The sequence below is a fragment of the Apteryx mantelli genome, chromosome 1, assembly GCF_036417845.1.
Source record: "Apteryx mantelli isolate bAptMan1 chromosome 1, bAptMan1.hap1, whole genome shotgun sequence".
NCBI classification, from domain to species: Eukaryota; Metazoa; Chordata; class Aves; order Apterygiformes; family Apterygidae; genus Apteryx; species Apteryx mantelli.
In genome coordinates, this window is record NC_089978.1 from 207,510,186 (window position 1) to 207,529,615 (window position 19,430).

The window sequence follows — 19,430 nt, forward strand, 5'->3', positions numbered from 1 at the left end:
TAGCATGTGCATCAAGTTAAACCTTTAAGACAATAATAGATTAAGGAATCTCTGAGTTTAAGAAGTGTTTCTGTTCAGCCACCTCAAACGTCACCTTTATACTTGGGATTAAAATTATAGAGATTAGCTTAGTTCTTTGCGACCAAGCAGGAAAAGACAAGAATACTCTTAAGATGTTTATGCTTCTGGATGAGGATTTTGTTTTACCTCATAAACCTCACCATTGCATTTATATTTAAGGAAACTTACAGTTCTCTTGTTTGTTCAATGTGGAATGATACACTGAAAATTGCAGCTTTTGCGTGATCAGTGTGTAAATTTGCTTGCAAGGCAATTAGTCAACTGTCTGGCAAAAGCGACTGCTCAGACAGTATATGGGAAGCACTGGAATAAGTGAGATGTTTCCGTTTGCAGCCTCCAGTGAAACCCGGGCTTAAAGCTCTGAGCATCTGTATCTTTAAATTAAATTTATATTTTAAATTTATCTTTTCTCTCTGGGCTTGCATCAGTGAGGAGGGGTAGATACAATTTTAATTGGTAGGCACAAGACATCTGATTTTGGGGTTGTATGTAGGTAAAAAGCAACTGTGGTTATTACATATTTACTCATTTAGGTATGAGCCTGTAATGTCAAAATAATGTTGGAATTAAAAATTACTTAACCTGTTTTGCTACCAAATTGAGAACACTGCATTTGTTAGTGTCAGAAATACACTATTTATGAGGCAGAGTTAGTTATTGCAGAGTTTATTTTGAAAAGGGCCAGCTAAGCTGCTAATTGTACTGGGGTTCTTATTCATTAGTTCACAAGATTTTATTTAAAAAATATTTTAATATTGCTCAAACTGTCAAGGATTTTAATACTTTTAAAGGGACGCTGTTAAAGCTTCTAGGTTCAAAATCTCTTTTTTCCTTCTCTCCAGGACTCGTATGCTATTCAGACGCTTCTGAAAAAGTTAACTTTTTTGAGTGTTTATTTAAAAATATTAGTATTGTTAGTACACTACTTCATCATCATGATAAGTCTTGTACAGCATACACATATACAATATGTACTTGTGTTAAAGGCATGAGACCATATATGTAAGGGGATATGTTTTGGTTAGTACCAAAGGCTTATTTTGTTTCTGAATAGCAGGGAAATGGATCTTGGAAAAATGTGAAGCTTCATTTTCATAGTTCTCTACCTTGCCAAGCTTTAAAAAAGGCTGCTTTTGTAAACATTTAATTGAAATGATTAAAAAATAGTGACTAATGGTACCAAGTATTTTGTTTTAGTCTGGTCCCAAGATGTTATGTCACTTGCATCAAAAGTTTTTATATTTGTGGAAGGGAGTTAAGGAACTGTAAATCTGTGGTACAGAAAATACAACTTGAAGATTTTTCTTTGGTTTTGCAGTGTTCCTGTTCCAGTAGTCAGTCTAGAGAAAATTCCTAACCTAGTGAAGGCAGATGGTGCCAATGTTAAAATGAATTCTGCAACCACTACCACCATCAACTCCTCCTCAGCCTCTTCATCCACCATACCTGCTCCAACTTTGGTTAAATCTGGTTTGACATCTAAGTCAGTGCCACCATCACCAGAAAAGATTCTGAACGGCAAAGGAATCATAGCTCCATCAATAGACAAGAAACACCAAAATGGCACTAAAAGCAGTAACAAGCCTTACAAAAGACTTTCAGGTGAGTGATGTTGCAGTTCACGTTTTGAGGTAGTTCATCATTCTTCATTAATATTTCTATAGCTTAGAAACAATATACTAATAAAATGCTTTGGGTTGGGTTTGTTTAGGTCCTTTATTGTAGGATGCTGTTCTGCATATGTGAATAAAGAGCTTTCAAACTCTTATTTGTAAAATATTTCCAAAATACACATTCTATTTAGCTTTAAATTAGGGTGTGTGATGCATTTCTCAGATGGCCACCAGGCTCAGTGTAAAATTTTAAGGGAATAAATTCAATAAAACAAAGGCAGGTGGTCTCCTCATTTTAACTTATTATATAATTTGAATCTATTTACAGTAGACAAGAAAATTCCTAAGCTGAGCGATGATCCTAGTATTCCTAGTACAGATCGAGTTGAACAGTTGAGGTTTAGGACATTAATGTAACAATATTTAGAGACAGTTTCAGTGAAAAATGTAACTTTCACCACTTGAAAAATACATGCCTATTATGTGTATCATCGGTCTTTCACATTAAATGCTGGGCCTATACTAAACTTTTTTTAACAATGTTCATTCTGCCTGTAAATATTGGGAAATTCTAGGAAGATACAGGGAGTGTTGGGGAAAACTTACAAGTCATAAATCTCCCCCACTCTGCCCATGATTCATACATGAGCGAAGTAAGAAATTTATAGAGTTGTGATCTCAGTCTTTCTCAGGAAGACAGGACAGTGGGGTTGAGGGAGTAGTATAAAATGTGGGAATGCCCTGGAAGGCCTTAGGCGGACAGGAGGGAGGATGGAGGTCCCTGTGCAAATCTGCCACTGAAGCACAGGCAGAAGCATCGTGGGAGTGTAGAGGGTTGGTTAGAAAGGGCCTATCGCCACCCATTCTGCAGGAAGAATTTTCCCTTGTTTTCTGCTCGGAGTTCCCCAGAGGTTACCCAAGCCAACTGTTGGGCAGTGAGTAGAGAATTTGCCCCCTAAAGCTGAAAACATATTTTTGTTCTGAATGAAAGGAAACAAAGTGTTTTGAGGTGGTGGGGTTTTTGTTTGTTTGTTAAAGCAAAAGTAACTGAATCAAGTTTCCTTCTTCAGAAGCTGTGCAGGGTCTATTCATCTACTGGCAGTACTTTGTGATTTGGGCAAGAACGTCTTGTGTGTACTGAAAGGCTAATTTTACTAAAGGCAGCATGAACCAGATTAGATCGTCTGTTTGACAGAAAGTTAATTCACATGATTTTCTAAATGTGCACTAGTTATGAACCAAGTATAAGTTTTACAAGATAATAATATGAGTATGCCCTATTTTTTTACTGAATAACTGTTGGTTTGGATTTTTTTCATTTTTTCAAATTTGGCAGTTAGCTGTATGGTACTGCTACCATGGCTTGACTCCAAAGCAGTGAGAGGTGTGTTTGCTAGGGCTGTGTGTGGTGTGGAACAATGCCATTGCCTTAAAGCATTCAGTACAGTGATTTCTTTCTTAACTAGTTAAAGGTGGCCTATAAGAAAACAAAACAGTTGTTCATGATAGAATTCTGCAAAACAAAAATATTAAGGAAAAATAATTGATTTGGCTTTTATACCTTAAGCGTCACGTGCGAGATCCAGTTTGTTAGTCTAATGAGTAACTATATATAGTATATTTTACAATTAATTTAAAATATTGATTTCTTTTAAGCCATTCTTTCCTTTAATGTTTTGAAGCTTTTTAAAAAATTTTTAATTTTTTTTTTTAATAATCAGTTTTGAATTGTTTCTTAGGCACTTGAAACTGACACTTGCTTTCCTCATGTCACGTACTACCTGTAGTGATACAGGACTGCAGGTGACACTTGGACTTATTTAGTACAAGCACTCACTGAACTGTGTTCATAAAGGAGAATCATTTCTGTAGGGCCTTCCTTCAAGTTGTTTGTTTTGTTCCATGGAGGTGACGCTCCATCGTTATTCCATCTATAAGCTGTCATTCACTGTCTCTTTTAGGACCAGGAAAGTTTCACTGATGGAAACTTCCAAATAGGCTGGGGCTCTGCATAGCACTGTTTGAGTACTCTGATGAACGTTAGTTTATTTTTATGGGGTTATCAAATCCACAAAATTGATAAATTTTTTTTTAAAGCTCTTCTCTCATCAGATTTAGAATCCATTAAATCTTGCTTCTGCTGTCTCACATACTGATGCAACAATACAATAAATTAGTGATGATGCAAGTAACAAGTTCTGAAAACACTATAAATTAATTGTCTGTAGATTGTGTCAGTAGGATGGATGCCTCTCTGTTATTATACAGAACTGTACAAAGGCTGAGATAAAGACCTTGGAAGGTCAATAAGATGATTATTTTAGCTATACTATAAATTTAATTTGTTTCACATAAAAAGAATGAGAAGATGGCTGGGAAATTTAAGTTCCCTTCAGTTCTCTGCTGTGGAACTGTACAGCTGTTAATTTTTGAGCTTTGTAATAGGTCTGGCTGGTTTACATCATTTTTCTTTCCTTTTTAGCAACCTCCACTTCCCCTGACTGTGGCTAAAGTTGCTTTCTTTGCTGAGAGCTAGTGGTTGTTTGGGTGATGAATGAACCTGCCCTCCTTTCGGGAGAGCTGTTGCGGGTGAGAGAGTAAACAGCTCATGAAACCACAAAAGACAGTCTGTAGCTGCCCAGCACAAGTGGATCAGTGTCCCCAAACAGCAAACTGCAAAAAAATAAAAATAAAACTAATAATAATAATAATAATAATTTTCTTTAGTTCCTGTTTCCTTAGGGGTAAAGCTAAGAAGGTGAGAATACAGATGTCCCATTTAAACCAGGACTGTTTGTTGTGCTGCAAAGAGGAGTTTGAGACAGTTAACTTTTGGCCCTACCTTTTCTTTAGGTGGGGCTATAATGCTGCTTTGCTCTGACCACTGAATGTGATGAGGTGGGATCCATTCTGGAGAAACAGCATTCCCAAGCTGTGCCTGCGCACGAGGGCCTGGGGAGTCTCATGCTATGGATTACCTAATATAACAGTAGTCAGAAGCTGCATTTCATTATTGATAAGGCAGTGATCTTCATTTAACATGTTACCCAAGCCAGGCACATCTGTAGCTAACAATTAGATATTCATGACTCCTCTGGAAAATCCATATAATCTTCAGCCAAGCAAAGCGGTTTCCTGTTTGCTTAGTGTTTTCTCAGAGAAAGCATGTTATTTTGTTCTGTAGATGGCAGAGGCTTCCACTTTTTTGACTACAATTCATTATGTTGATTTTTATCTCTATATGGCTTCCTAAAAACTGACTTTCCCTATAATCAGTCCTGAAAGTCTTACTTGATCAGGACACACTTACTGGCAGGTTGCAGTCTGGATGTTCCCAGAGGGAGCATTTTTGATTTTTGAAATATGTTTCCCTGTCGATGCTGAACAGTCCTAGTTTGGTGATATTCAGAACATGTTCCAAGGCCTTGCCATCACCCTCATGATTTTTTTTGTTCAAATGCACATTTATGAGTCCATATAGTCTGTTTAGTTTATTTTTTAATTTGTATTGAAAGATTTTAGGCAGATGATTCAAGAAGCTGTGATGGGCACATTATATACTCAAAAATTGGGGTAGGGAATTAACTCCTTTAGCTCATGAACACACATTTTCATCTATTAGGTAGAAAATAGGGTTTTTTTTGTTGTTGTTGTTTTTGTTTGTTTGTTTTAATTTTAGTCATACACGGATATATTTTTGTTTCTGCTGTGCTGTAAAAGTCACCGCAACTACAACTACTTGTGACAGCTGTCAGTCCCTTCTGGACTTCACCAAAAGACATACAGCCAACTGTTTTTCCAAGATCACTTTTTGGTACATCTCTGCTGCTAGGCCAATTACATAACCACTTATTTAATGTTTACTTTATTATTTTTAAGGCCAGATAGCACAATACGTATAACTGCTAGTAATGTTGATATCTGGAAGACAGGAGTTGTCTAACATAGATTACCTGGCATCCGGTTTCTTCTTCTAGTTATTCTATTTACTGTGAGGCTGTCCCAATGCTTTAGCATAGCCGTTTGCTCTCTCCATCTTGGCACCGATTTTTTTGTTTGTAAAGAGTTTGTAGATTAAAAATTATATTTAAGTAAAAGTGTTTGTTATATCTGAATGCAACACAATTGTCTAGTTAAAATAGACTTTGGAAAATAGTTTATATTCCACTAGCAAACTAAAGCAAATCAGCCCTGCCAATGACAACATATGATGTCTAGGTATATAAAGATAATGGTAGATTTTTTTATGTGGCATAAACTCAAAAGTATATGTCCATATTTTTGTTACAGTCCTGTAGTGCAAAACCTAATATTATATTAAACCTAATCTAAAGGAGGTGATGCTATAGGTGGTGTAAAAATAATAAAATATTAATGACTGAAATATGCAAATATACCACATTAAATATTAAATGCAGTTCTAATGTTGTTAATGATTAGAGCTCATGTAAATGCCTCTTTTTCAAAATCGTTGTAAACTTGAAGCTCAGTGCCCCCACTGACTTAGGGAAATATGAACTGACAAACACATTTTTATACTTCCTGAAAAAGAGATTTAGATTAATCTTTTTTTTTCCCTAATGTCACTAGTAATCTTGTATTTAGCTTTTCAGACACCACTGGTTGATTTTCAGAGTTTGAGTGTTTCAAAGACATGATGTTAAACATGTGTGATATGTTGTCTGTGGATATCTTAAGTTAGGCAGCCGAACGCGGAGGCCAGATTTGCAAATGCTCCTCAGAGGGAGCCAGTGTTAGAGAGGGAATTGAACTCAAAGGTACTTCACTTGGGCCTGTGTTCGGAGCACTCTCTATGCAGGCTTATTCCTATGAAGCCTGTGGTTGAAATCCTGCTCTGAATAGTGTGAAACATGTAAGGACAAAAAAATGCATAACTGTATTAGTGATTCATGTGGCACTATTATAGGGTGCTGGTGTTGGGAATGGTGGTTCAAGTTGGGCCTGGTTGAATCAAGTACTATCAGGCAAAACTTTTATGCTGTGGTTAAAATCTCTGAAATAATCTTTTTCCCTCCTCCCCCCCCCCTTTTTTTCCCCCTCCCTCAAACAGAAAGAGAATTTGACCCAAATAAACACTGTGGAGTACTGGATCCTGAAACAAAGAAACCTTGCACAAGATCGCTCACCTGCAAGGTATTTTTCTTAGAAGATAAAATATCAGATGCTTTGTTATAGTTTAAATCCCACCACACTAGTTTGAGGTCATACCTGCTCCTGTCTTACAGACAATGGGTATGGTATTCAGACGCTGTCCTCAGGTAATTCTTTTGAGTAATTCTGTTTCTTTGAATCAGAGCATCTGCATTATTCCACTGATATTTTTAAAAAGATGTTTTTCTTTCTTGTCATTTTGTTATGCAAAAGACATTAACGTTTCATGTAGAAGCACAAGTGTTATTTTAAATGCTCCTTTTTCGGTTCATGTGTACAACAGTGAAGTATAGTCAATTTTTAGTTAAAATTAACATGATTTTCCCATAAGAAATTACTTGGAGGCTGCCCTTGTGATAATGAGTCTCATGTCAAAAAGTAGCAACAACATAAGACATTTATAATGAACATTTGTATGTGTATGTGTTGCCTGTCAGTAGAGATGATCAGATAGATTTACTTCAATATGTATTCACATTTTTCAATCTAATCAAATCAATTTTTCATTGTAAGCTAAGAGCTACAATGATTTTACTTAATATTATGTTCTAAAATTATTGGAATAACATTTGCTGTCTTGGAAAAGGTAAGTCAGTAGTATCTATTATGAAAATTGTTGCAAAAAGTAATTTTAGCATTGAAGTTGGCATTTCTTGTGAATGACTTCATAAATTATCAAAGATAATTGATTTATTTCCATAACTATGGCTTAAGTTGTTTAAAGTAGGTTTTTATCTTTTAGAGTTGTGGTGTATCAGAAGTATAGAGGACTCATAAACAATATCATGCACACACAAATGCTTTTTAACCACCCTATTTTTAGACTCATTCACTTAACCATCGACGAGCAGTTCCAGGCCGTAAAAAACAGTTTGACATCCTTCTAGCTGAACACAAAGCTCGATCCAGGGAAAAAGAAGTTGCAAAAGACAAAGAACATCCACCATCTGTAAGGGAAAGCTATCAGAGCCAGCCCACACCAGCACAAGACTCTCTGTCAGGATCTTCAGTGAGCTCTGGGCAAGAATCTAAAGTAACATCTCCTGCAAAATCTAGACCACCAAATTCTGTACTTCCAAGGTAAGTGATTCTTCAGCGTGAACTGTTGCATTCTGACATTGCTGTAACAAATGTCTTATGTACAGCTTATGCAATATACATTCTGTATTTCTTTTGTGCTATTGAATGATAAAATAATAAGAGTTTCTCTCAGCAGTAGAAAATACACTATGCTTACATTAACATAAATCTCTCCACAGTAGCCTATGGTCTGACTGGGAATGAGGTAAGTAGTGGTGTCCATCCTCTCTTCTGAATATCAGACTAGTTGGATGTTTTGGCTAAAATGGTCAGTAACAGTTAGGAACATTTATATTCAAATCATTCTGACACATTTTGGAACAAGAATCTGTTTAGATGAATTGGGACAGGTACGGGGTGGGGGGGAATTCTGCACATTTAAGTAGAAATTTCCTCTGCAGATACTTCAGCAGTAATATCAATGGAATGACTTGTGAAAAAAGGTGTAATTTAGTGTAAGTGAAGATATAAGCATCTAGTTTTTAAAACTATTAATTTGAAACTGTCTGGCTATAGTATATCTTTTCTCATTTAGAAGATTTTCCTTACAAGGGTAAAAGAGGCTTCAGAAAGACAATCCAAACTTCTAAAGACATCAGTGAAACCCTTTCACCTTTAGAAGGACTAGTATAAGTTATTGGATAACTGAATTCTAATTATCCTCTGATAAACTTTCCATATGTTTTCTTCTGTACTAGTTTTGGCTGGAATAGCTAAGCTAGTTGGGTGTATTCATATTTATTTTGTTTCATATTTCTTTTCTTTCCAGAAGGCTTGGTCAGGATTGAGTACCTATTTGGGGGCATTTGTACAAAAATACTGTCCCTATCTCAAAGGGATATTTGCTATCTCAAATCTTACAGAGACAGCCGTTTCCAGTTTTTTCTGTGTTCATCAAGTCATAGTGAAGTTTTAGTCATACCATGACAGAGGTGGGTCTTGCAGGGCTTTGAGTGAATGGGCAATAAAAGAATACATGTAGATAAGTTGCTGAGAAGTCTACATAATTCTCATTAAAAGGGTGACCTTATATGGCCCTTATATAGAGGGGAGCACAGAGGGACTGGCCAATGTTGTTTTTAGTAGGCGTTACAGTCAAAGAAACAAAACTTGAATATGATTCAGTGAGAGTCAGCTGAAGAATTCCCAAAGAAAGGTAGAATGGTATGCAAGGAAGATTTTAGCAGTCACATTTTGTGTTTATACAATTCACGCTTCTGTTTCTACTGCAGCGCCTCTGTTCTGTTGTCTTGTCTGCTTTTGCAAGCAGCTGTGCTATAGGAAAGCATCCCTGCCTCTCTGCTGGGAGTCAGCAAGCCTGCGGCTGTGGTGCTGGAGGAGGTTTTGGGAGTGCTCCCTGGTCTGCTGCAGCACAGTTTGCTGGTTTCACTGGAGGTGACTTAGCTTGACCTGGCCAACTTTTCCTGAAGAAGGCTAAGGAGCACTCGCACAATCTGTCCCCTGCAAGAGCTACCGCAGCAGTAATTTCTAGCTGATGGACATTAAACAATCCCTGCTCAGTTCAGAAGAGGACATCTGTCCACAGGCTCATTGACTGCTACATTCTGATAGCATAAATTTACTAGATTAAGGAGGACTAAATGATGGCTTTTTTTTTTTTAATCTTCTGATTTTGCTCACTGTGGACATGTCCTCCAATCTCAAAGAGTTCACATACATTACATACTTGCTTGTATAGACAGTAAGTAATTAAGAATCCTTTCCATCTCCCCTTTTAATTTGACTTGTTTACAAGTTTCTTTTGAAAGGCAAGGCACCACTGCACCCTGGTGGTGCAGAGATATTCCCTCTTTGTTTTACTGAGTTTTAGACAAAGGTAAAGAAAACATATGCTGCAGGAGGTGCTCCCCAGTTGCTTTATTTGCAAAACTAGCTATAGAGCAAGTAACCTAACGCTCCTGTTATATTTACTGTACTGATATCAGTAGAACTTTCGTATGAAATGAAATTTCATAGCTGGACCTTTGGGATTTATCAAGTAGCATAGTAATGGTGCTATGTAAACAGATTTTACACATCTAATTTTTGTTTGCATTTTTAATATAATTTGCCTCTCTGAAGATCTTAAACTCAGCTTTATGGCAAGTTTCAAATGTAATTTCAAGCAATACAAATGTACTTTCTTCAACATTAACTTGATGATAACCCATGACATCTTTCTGACAAGACCAAATGTCAGGTATTCTGTATCTTTTACTTTCCTTCTGTATATGTTCATTTCTTGCATAATTTACTTTGAAGCTTGACTCTGGCAAGCGGGTTTACAGAGCCTTTGCACACTGATGTGTTAAATGTATTTTCTCCTTCTAGACCATCATCTGCAAATAGCATAAACAGCAACAGTTCTTCAAACCACAGTGGGTATGTACCAGAACTGCCACTGCCTTCCGTGGGAGGAGATTTAACTAGCAGATTATCCAGTGATGAAGGAGAAGTGGATGGAGCTGAGGAATCTGAGAAATTAGACTGTCATTTTTCTGGACACCATCCCAGACCTCTTGGGGTATGTGTCTGTCTCTGGCACGCCTGGCTGTTATTCTTATGTGATTAGGGAGGGGAGAAAAAAGATGTAATTTAGTAAAAATGTAAGGAATGAGGACCTTATGTCCCAAAAAACTGTATTCTAAAGAGGACAACTACATTTGACAGAAAATGGTGGTATGGATTGGATAAGACAGGAGGATAAGACTGGTCAATGCATGTGACATTACTAGGTTTCAGGACAGGATAAGAAGCAGAAAAATAAAAAGAAGTTGTAGTTTTAGACTTTTGTCTCAGTAGACTGTATCAGGCATAATTCTGCTAAACTGAGAACAACTGCGTTGTTTTAGAAATAACATGAAAAGATAATCTATCTTTGTTGTCTCAGTTGTTATGAAATTAACCCTTGTGACTGGTTATAGCTCTGAAAATCATATGGCAGCAAAGTGTTATTACAGTGCTTTGTTACTCATTTTTGTAGTTTGCCTTGAAGCAGTAATTAAGTATCATTTATGTAAGTGTATGTGGACATAGAAGCTATTGCTTCATTCATCTAGAAATGGAGAGTGTACAGCACAGCATAGCCCATCTGCTCTGGAAGTGGCTTGTGTGTGTGCTTCCCTGGCAGCTGTTTTGTCTTTCCCCCATGTTAGTAACAAATTTTACTGTAAGAAGTAAGGGCAGCCATATGGCATTTTATCTGCAGTGTGTATTTGTTTACATAGTACAATCCAAGAAGTAATGGGAGAACTATTGAACTTCTGAGCAGTCAGATCTCATAAAGATCAAAGAATCCAATTAGTGAACGCTTCAGCTATATATTTTCTGTATGATGTGCACAGTAAAATTAAGTACTGTGATAACTGTAGCTTTATCTGTCTTTCCTAGAGTAAAGGAGAACGTGTAAAGGTAGGACACTACAAAAAAATAAGAGATGAACAGAAATGACTATGAGATGAAATTGCATATATGGTTCTTATCTAGAAGATAAGAATTCTTATTATATTCCATATAATAAAATGATATCCAGTAGCCTCCTGCTTCCCTGGTAGTTTTGTATTCCCCTTGTTTTTGCTTCTAGAGAATGTTGATCTTTGCTCATGTCTACAATGCATGTTTGGCCTGGTGAGCTTTTTGGCCTCTCCTCCTTTATGAATTAAATACTCAAGGCTCACTGCACATGTGTCCACACAATTTAAAGAATAATCCAAATCCAGCCAGTTCTTGTGTAGGTGTAATCAGTGAGGCATGGCTGTCAGTACCACCAGTCATTTTCTTTTAGGATCCTAGTGCTGTTGCAAGGCAAATCCCACTGCTTCATCTGTTCTTTGAAATCTTAGTTAGCATTTCTCAACTGAAGCAATTATTGATAGGGCAAGTGCTTCTAGTCCATGTTGATGCGAAGTCAGAAAAGATGGTGTAAATCACCTTCAGCATAGCTTAAACTAACTTGCTAGATTTTGTATTAAAGTGGCCTAAGAGTTTTCCTTAGATGCTCCCTCTCTCAGCTAGGTGGTAGTAATCAACAGTGTAAAAGGCAGTAGCTTCTTAAACTACCTCTCAGTGGGAACTGACCTGTTTGACTGCAAAGTGAGGTTAGTTTATCGACTAGGTGGTGGTTTAAATTAACTTGTTTAACCTTGCCATAAAACAGACTTAAGATAAAAAGTTACAGTCACACTCTCACTGTCTGATCAGCTGAAAAGTAGTATAAACTGCTGCTGCTTTTACTGCATCAGTAGTTTCTCCTCTCAGCCATTGTTTGTTTGACTTTTTCCCTGCATGTTGGAGAGTTGTCGTGAGAACATGATGATTTATAATAGGTCTCTCTCTCGCGCGCAAAGGAGTGTTGCAGCAGTTCTCTACCTGATGTGAGATCAGTAAGAATGACCAAAAAGAAAGGGTAGGTTCCCCCCCCCCCCAATACCTTTTCATTGTGGTTTACAATTAATTCAGAAAATTCTGCAGAGGAAATGGTGCAGATACTCTTGAGCTTTGTACAATTCTGAAAATATTTGTTTGTCCTTTGGTTGATTTCCATACACTGTGAAGAGTGTATCGGGCGCCCTTTTGTAGAGGATGTGCCATAGGTGATGCTTTGTTTTCTTTTATTGAGATGTCACTAGTTTGTTTCTTTATGAAATAGATGCTAAAGATAATCCCATTGTGTCTTTTTCCTCTTCAGTTGTATTTTGATTCCTGTTACAGAATTATGAGATTTAATGGGCACAGAATAGTATAACTGTGTTTTTGAGGCAGTAGGAATAGTATAAGCCAGAAATGCTCCCCAACAGTACCTAAGGTTTTATATACTTTCCCTGCTACATATAGCTACCTGATAGTAAACTGAATTGTTAGTGAAGTACGAAGTATACTTTACACTAACCTGAAACATTAGGCATGTATTTCATATGTCATGCAAAAAGTAATTATGCTGCAGATAGTGGAAAATACCCTTTTTAAGATATTTTATCTACATAATACATGTGTGTCTTGATCTATAAATAATAATTACTTTATAATGTATAAACTTGTTTTATTTATAAAACGCACCGAAACATTTTTTTCTTTCAGTTTTGTTCATATGGCAGTCGCTTAATGGGAAGAGGGTACTATGTCTTTGACAGAAGATGGGACCATTTTCGATTCGCACTAAACTCCATGGTAGAAAAACACTTGAATTCACAGATGTGGAAGTAAGTGAGAGTTTTATAATTGGTGGGTAGTTTAATATTTCTAATTTTGTAAAAGTTTTAAATTAAACACTCCATGGGAAGCATTTTTAAAGTTACCTTTGCATTAAGTCATGCTAGTAGTATGAATACAAGTTTTCACTTTGCTGTTAAAGAATATGCAGCACAACAGAAGACCAAGCTTCTATTCTGAAGTAAATTTCTGTCAGATTTAAGACTTAGGACTGGTGGGTTTTTTCGTTTTGTTTTGTTTTTTTTAAGTTCCTCCATATCTAGGGAGAAGGAGTAGTTCTGTTAACATTTTAAGTGCATTAAAGCTCAGTGTTTTCTGGGTTTGGAGAGATATGTCTTGCTATCATATAGCTGTACTACACATAGGCTGGTTTCTACCTGAGACTTGGTAAGAGGCCTATAAGTTATTCTTGACATCATGGACATAATGGTAGAGAGACTAGAAAAATGCACCGATGTACCTAATCTTTACTGAACTGTACAAAATTGTCTCTACCGAAATAAACATATCAAACAGTTCTTTTCTCTGCTGTTAAAACAGCTCTGGAGACTGCTGACCAGTCAACAGATTATGAAGAGCATAATCAGGGGACCTTTGCATGCTGCTCTTTCCTTTCCCTCAAAATTGGATGGGAAACTTTTTTATACTTGTATCACACATCAGATTTCCTATTCAGCCTTTGCTCCATAAGATTCTTGTGTGAAAAGGAATTCACTAGACCTTTGCCAGAGTGTGTAAGATAGCATAAGTGTGTGGGTTTTTTTGTTTTTGTTTTTTCGTTTGTTTAAGTCCAGCGTCCTCTAAACTCACTGGCTTTGAGGTCTTAATATTCTATTCATGACTGCATATTGAACACACAACACCTCTGTATCATATACACAGGTTCCAAGCACTATAGGCTTTGGCTACACGCATGCATTAAAATAGACTTTACTACTAAAAATATATATATATATAAAAAAAAGCTAATTGAAAAAATTAATTATTTGAAAGCTTCATGGGATCTACAGATATGTGGGTTTTTTTGTTTTTTTTTGTATTCTGCTATGGAACATGCATATGTCTTCCACTATAATGACACTAAAGTGCAGTGTTTCATGTTACTGTTTATCAGGACTGTGTTATATTCATTGGATGGCAGCCATTAGATAAACAAGGTTTGATTTTTATTTGAATATATATTTTGAAACACTAAAGCTTGGCTTGTCTGACTAACCTGGTAACTTGATGATAACTGCTACTACCCTGGGAGACCTATTTTGGAAATGGGTGGGTTTGCCATAAAAGGGCCAGTTTCGTGTTCGTTTATTCAGCTAGTGCTTGATCTGCAAGGGGGTCCTCTCTTCTAATTTGTAAATTTGGCTGTTTACTAGTCTGCCACTCTGTTTTACCTTCCACAAATAAAACTAATTTGATGTCTCCAAACAGAAAGATGAAAGGTTTTTATCTATTGGTTTTGTTTGTCAAGAGAAAAGACATTCATGCATCTGAGAAAATGTCACTAGTATCACCCCTATCATGAAAAAACAAAAACAATTTCCATATTAGTTCGGTGATACAAGAAATAAACAGGCCTCATCCTGCTCTGACTAAATCCAGTTCTAAATGTTTTTTTCAAATTCTAGCTCTTTCTGAAAAGTCTAATATTGTAACGAATTCCATCAATATTTGTTTACAGAACACAAGAAGCTCACAGTGCTTGATCCCTGTTGTATTCTTCTGTTATCCTCAGCCCTCCTCTGGATTTATCTTTTCTTGTCTTTCCCAAGCAGGGGCATGTGTAAAGCTGCTATTTTATAACTGATGCTAGTGCAGCTCTGTAGCTGTGGCTCATCCAGCTGAGACAAGGGGTAAAGAGTGCAAGGTCAAATTTTGAGAACAATAGTAACACTTAAGAAGTACTTTCATCCCTAGTTCTCAAAGTATTTTACAAAGGTGGCTAAGAATTACTGGCCCTTCTTTACAAATAAAGAAACTGAGGAACGGATCTTGTAAGCAGCTTTGTTCAAAGTCATGTAGCAAGTCATGGGCAGCAGAACTTGCTCATTTTTGGCTGCAGAGATTGTATGTAACCCCATATGTATTTCTGCTGTGAGCATTGTGTTCTGAGAGTCTCCATAAGAAGAAGAGCAGGAGAGAACACCTGTAGTTAGGATTTGATTTATAATAAAACACTAACACCCCAGAAAAGATTGATTAGGAATACTTCTTTGAGGGCAAGAGTAGGTCTCTAAACATTGAAAAGGTGTCAGCATTAAGGATAGCAAATGCTGAGTTATGGTGATGTAGAGGATATTAGCCAAGAGAAATAGAACTAAACTGAGAATTATATCTTAGTCTAAATGATGAAAAAAGACCACGTAATAATTTTGCAAGAGACATTATGGAAGTCTGGTTCTTTGTTAACGCTGGACTATATAAAGCAATAAAAGATGTACTACTAGTGGCTGAGTAGAAAGGAAGTTGAATATAGCCTACTAATTTCACAGGTGATATTATTATGTTTTATTCTCTGAATAGTATTCAACTCGTTATAGAGCTTACAAACATTGTTTAATATTCTGTCAATTTTTCAGTATCAGTGAAACTAATAAATAATTTACCTAGCTAATCCCGACTAACCAGTTCTCAGATGGGCCGTTGGGAATAGTGCATTGGGAAAGGGATGAACTAAATTACCTGATTCCTCTTTTCCCCCTTTAACCTCAGTGATAAAGTGATTCACAAACCCCAGAACTGACTCAGTTGCGACCCTCATCAATCTAACTTGTAAGTTTAGGTTAATATTTAAACTGTTCCACAACTTGCACTTTCAAGCAAAGCACATACAATGAATGAAACATAGTGACTAGCATGTTTATAGGTCTACTATCAGGCATTTTATTCGCATTTTTTTAATTGTTTTGTAAAATAGGAGAGGAAAAAGGAAACTAAATCTGTAAGAAAGTGCTAAAGGGCAACATCATACACTAAATTGCCACATGGGGCCCTTGTGCTGAAGTGGAGGACAGTTCTGGATTAGTGGAGGTACTACAAAGGATAGGAGTCATGTGCCATGACAGAATTTTGTAGGGAAAATTATGATGCATAGTTCTTTACCTAATCTTCTGTCAGGTCTCCACTACCTTCATAGAATTAATGTGCCTCATTTTAAAATAAATTTTTAGGAAAATATACTTCAGGATCCAGCCTTACTGAATCCTTACAATATTAAAACACATGGGTCGGTCTTTTTTATTTTATTTTATTTTTTTTATTAAATCCCAAAGAACTTAATATTTGAATTGCAAGTTTAGAAAGAAGAACAAAAATCAGAAGTAAAAACATTTTAAGCTGTTGTAGACTGCAGAGCTTATTTTGCACTGTGAATATTAAAATATATGTGATTGGTAGAATAGGGGTCATAATTAGAATGACCTAGGTTTGACTTTTTTAATAACTTGGTCCTTCCAGGAAGTTATTTCCTATCTTCATTGTTCAGGTGGAAATTCTTAGGCAGAGTGAAAAATACATATCTAAATCTCTTTGTTTGTTTGTTTGTTTTCCCCCTTCCCACCGCCCTCTTTAGGAAAATTCCTCCTGCGGCAGATAGCCCCATGCCTTCTCCAGCAGCACATGCCTCCACTCCTTTTCCAGCATCAGTCTTGCAGCCTTTCAGCAACCCTAGTGCAGTGTATATTCCTTCAACACCTATCAATTCAAGAATCACCTCTTCTTACATAATGACATCAGCCATGTTACCAAATGCAGCCTTCGTGACAACGTCGGATACGAATTCGATTATGTCACACACTACAGCTTTTCCTCATGTGGCTGCAAGTTTAAGTATCATGGACTCAACTTTCAAGGCGCCATCAGCTGTGTCACCAGTGCCAGCAGTCATCCCTTCCCCATCCCACAAGCCATCCAAAACAAAAACCAGCAAATCCTCAAAAGTTAAAGACCTGTCATCTCGTAGTGATGAGTCTTCAAGTAACAAAAAGAAAAAGCCGCAGTCGTCGTCTTCGTTATCTTTGCAGACATCTTCCTCATCTTCATTTTCAGGGTCCCACAAAAAGAACTGTGTCCTGAACCCCAGTTCAACTTTGAACTCCTATCAGGCTACATCTTCCTATAACAGTATGTCTGTGCACAATACAAATAATGGAACAAGCCCACTCAGTGCCAAATCGGAGCCCTCAGGACGGACTTCATTATCAAGTAGTTCAACAGACTCAGTAAAACATATGAGCATGGTAGTAAGCAGTATTGACTCTTCTAATTTGTCTGTATCCTCTCTTGTGCACCACTCGGGGGACCACTCCCTGGGAGCACATAATGCAGTGTCTTCTCTACCCCTTTCTTTCGACAAATCAGAAGGAAAAAAACGTAAAAACTCTAGTTCTAGTAGCAAAGCCTGTAAAATCACTAAAATGCCTGGTATGAATAGTGTTCATAGAAAGAGCACTGCCAACCTTATTTCTGCGGTGCCAGATCCTACAAGCAGCTCCATCTCTCGGCAGGTAAGGGACTCTTCCAGTTGTTTTCTTGCGGGTCATGTTTGACTTATTTGAAATATTTCTTGCATTATGAAAAAGACAGTATAATGTTTGCCTCAGATTGTTTTTAATCACACTATTTATTCCATAGGTTAATACAGAAACATATTTGTATTTATTTTGTACCCATTATGGGAAGATGCTTTGAGTGTACAAAAAGCATTTATACTATATTAAAATATTTTTATAACAAATTTTATTCAATGAATAAAGTAGCCATTTGTATCTTTGAAAGTAAAATTGAATGTCCAGAATGGTTAAATAACTTACAGAAATTAATTTCTTATCTTAAATCTGGTCTCTCTGAAATAAATTGTCTGTTACTAAAACAGGAAGATAAGAGTCAGCATTTCTGTTCATTTGTTTCTTTTCCCAAACTTGTTACTGATTCATTTTATAATGTTATGTAAGTCACCTCATTTCTCTCCTATGTAAACTGCTTACATCTACCTTTTCCTTGGGGGGAATCTGAGATGCTGGACCTAAGATGCTGTTTCCTGTTTGAAAGTGGAAAAAATTAAGAAATTAAAATACTAATCCGATGGCCTTTAATGGACAGTTGGGGGGGGTTAAGTGCGCAAGTGTTCAGAATATTGAAGTCAGAGCAATAGATAAGGTTGCAATCTCTTATGTCATTGTCACCAACGACAGAGCTTTGATTTTATTTATTTATTTATTTCAGATCATGATGCTATATAAGGACAAAAGTATAAGATATGTGAATTGATAAATTTTGGTGAAACACTGCCAATATTATCTATATAATGATCTACTGTTAATTCTGCTAATGTGTACAGTACTCTGCAGTGCAGAGAAAACAAAGCTTGACCCTAACCTCTGGAAGGCAGTGAGAAACAGAGAAAACAGTATACCTTAGAAAATCTAGAGTAGGTAGCTTAAGACATTTTTTTTTGTTTCTGAACACTCATGAAACTCTCACTTCCTGAAGACACAGGTCATAAAATGAGATTTGGGAATAGGATAATATCTTGGGCAAGGCAATCCGTAGATGATAGTAGCAGACAGGAGTGGAAGGAATGAACAAGTTCTGACACTTTTGTAGCAGGCAGAGTGACAGTCTCAGAGTGGCTTAACAAGTATATTTTCTCTTTCCTACTCCCAGTAGAGATGCAGCTGAGATGATCTGTTTGGCTTTTAAAAATGGATAATGGCATTGTCTTTCTATTCTAAGCCTTTTAAATCCATGTTCTGCAATCAGAACTAATCTTTAAGTCACCAGTCATTTACAGCATGCTGTAAATTCATCATTCTGTCACACATCTGATATTTGAAATGTAAGCGTACCCCAAAAGATTAAATTGCCCTGAGACACAGTATCTCAAATGGGAAGAAAAAGTAACTGCAGATTGTTACTTTGGTACGTATACTGGTTGTAAGAAATGGACTGCATCCTCTTTTCACAGTACATAGACTGTATCTGTAGATTGTGCAGTCTGCAGAAGTCTTATAGATCTATTCAGGAGGTCCTGAGTTCAAATTCTAACTCTCTCAGGGACTTGGCATGTTACCCTGGGACGTTCCTGTTCCAGTTTGTGGTGTATTTCAGCACGCTGCACAATAATGGAAGTAAATAAACCATAAAGAATCAATTAGAGGTCCTTTTTTAATATCTGTGAATATGTAATTTAAACTAATAATCTTCCCTTAAGTGAGAGGCTAGATATATATAATGACTGTTATGATATAAGGATATTTAAACATGATAATTTTATATATA

General features: G+C 36.6%; 1 protein-coding gene across 4 annotated transcripts in view; it reads left to right on the forward strand.

The window, feature by feature from the left end:
- The window catches only part of ATXN7L1 (ataxin 7 like 1), a 127,811-nt gene that overhangs the window by 99,637 nt on the left and 8,744 nt on the right, over window positions 1-19,430 (forward strand). For all 4 annotated transcript variants that reach the window (XM_067316365.1, XM_067316375.1, XM_067316382.1 and 1 more), the window contains 6 exons: window positions 1,400-1,683; window positions 6,766-6,848; window positions 7,690-7,946; window positions 10,278-10,470; window positions 13,023-13,144; window positions 16,723-17,656. In XM_067316365.1, coding sequence (XP_067172466.1) covers window positions 1,400-1,683; window positions 6,766-6,848; window positions 7,690-7,946; window positions 10,278-10,470; window positions 13,023-13,144; window positions 16,723-17,656 — 1,873 coding nt within the window. The remainder of the gene's footprint in view (window positions 1-1,399; window positions 1,684-6,765; window positions 6,849-7,689; window positions 7,947-10,277; window positions 10,471-13,022; window positions 13,145-16,722; window positions 17,657-19,430) is intronic.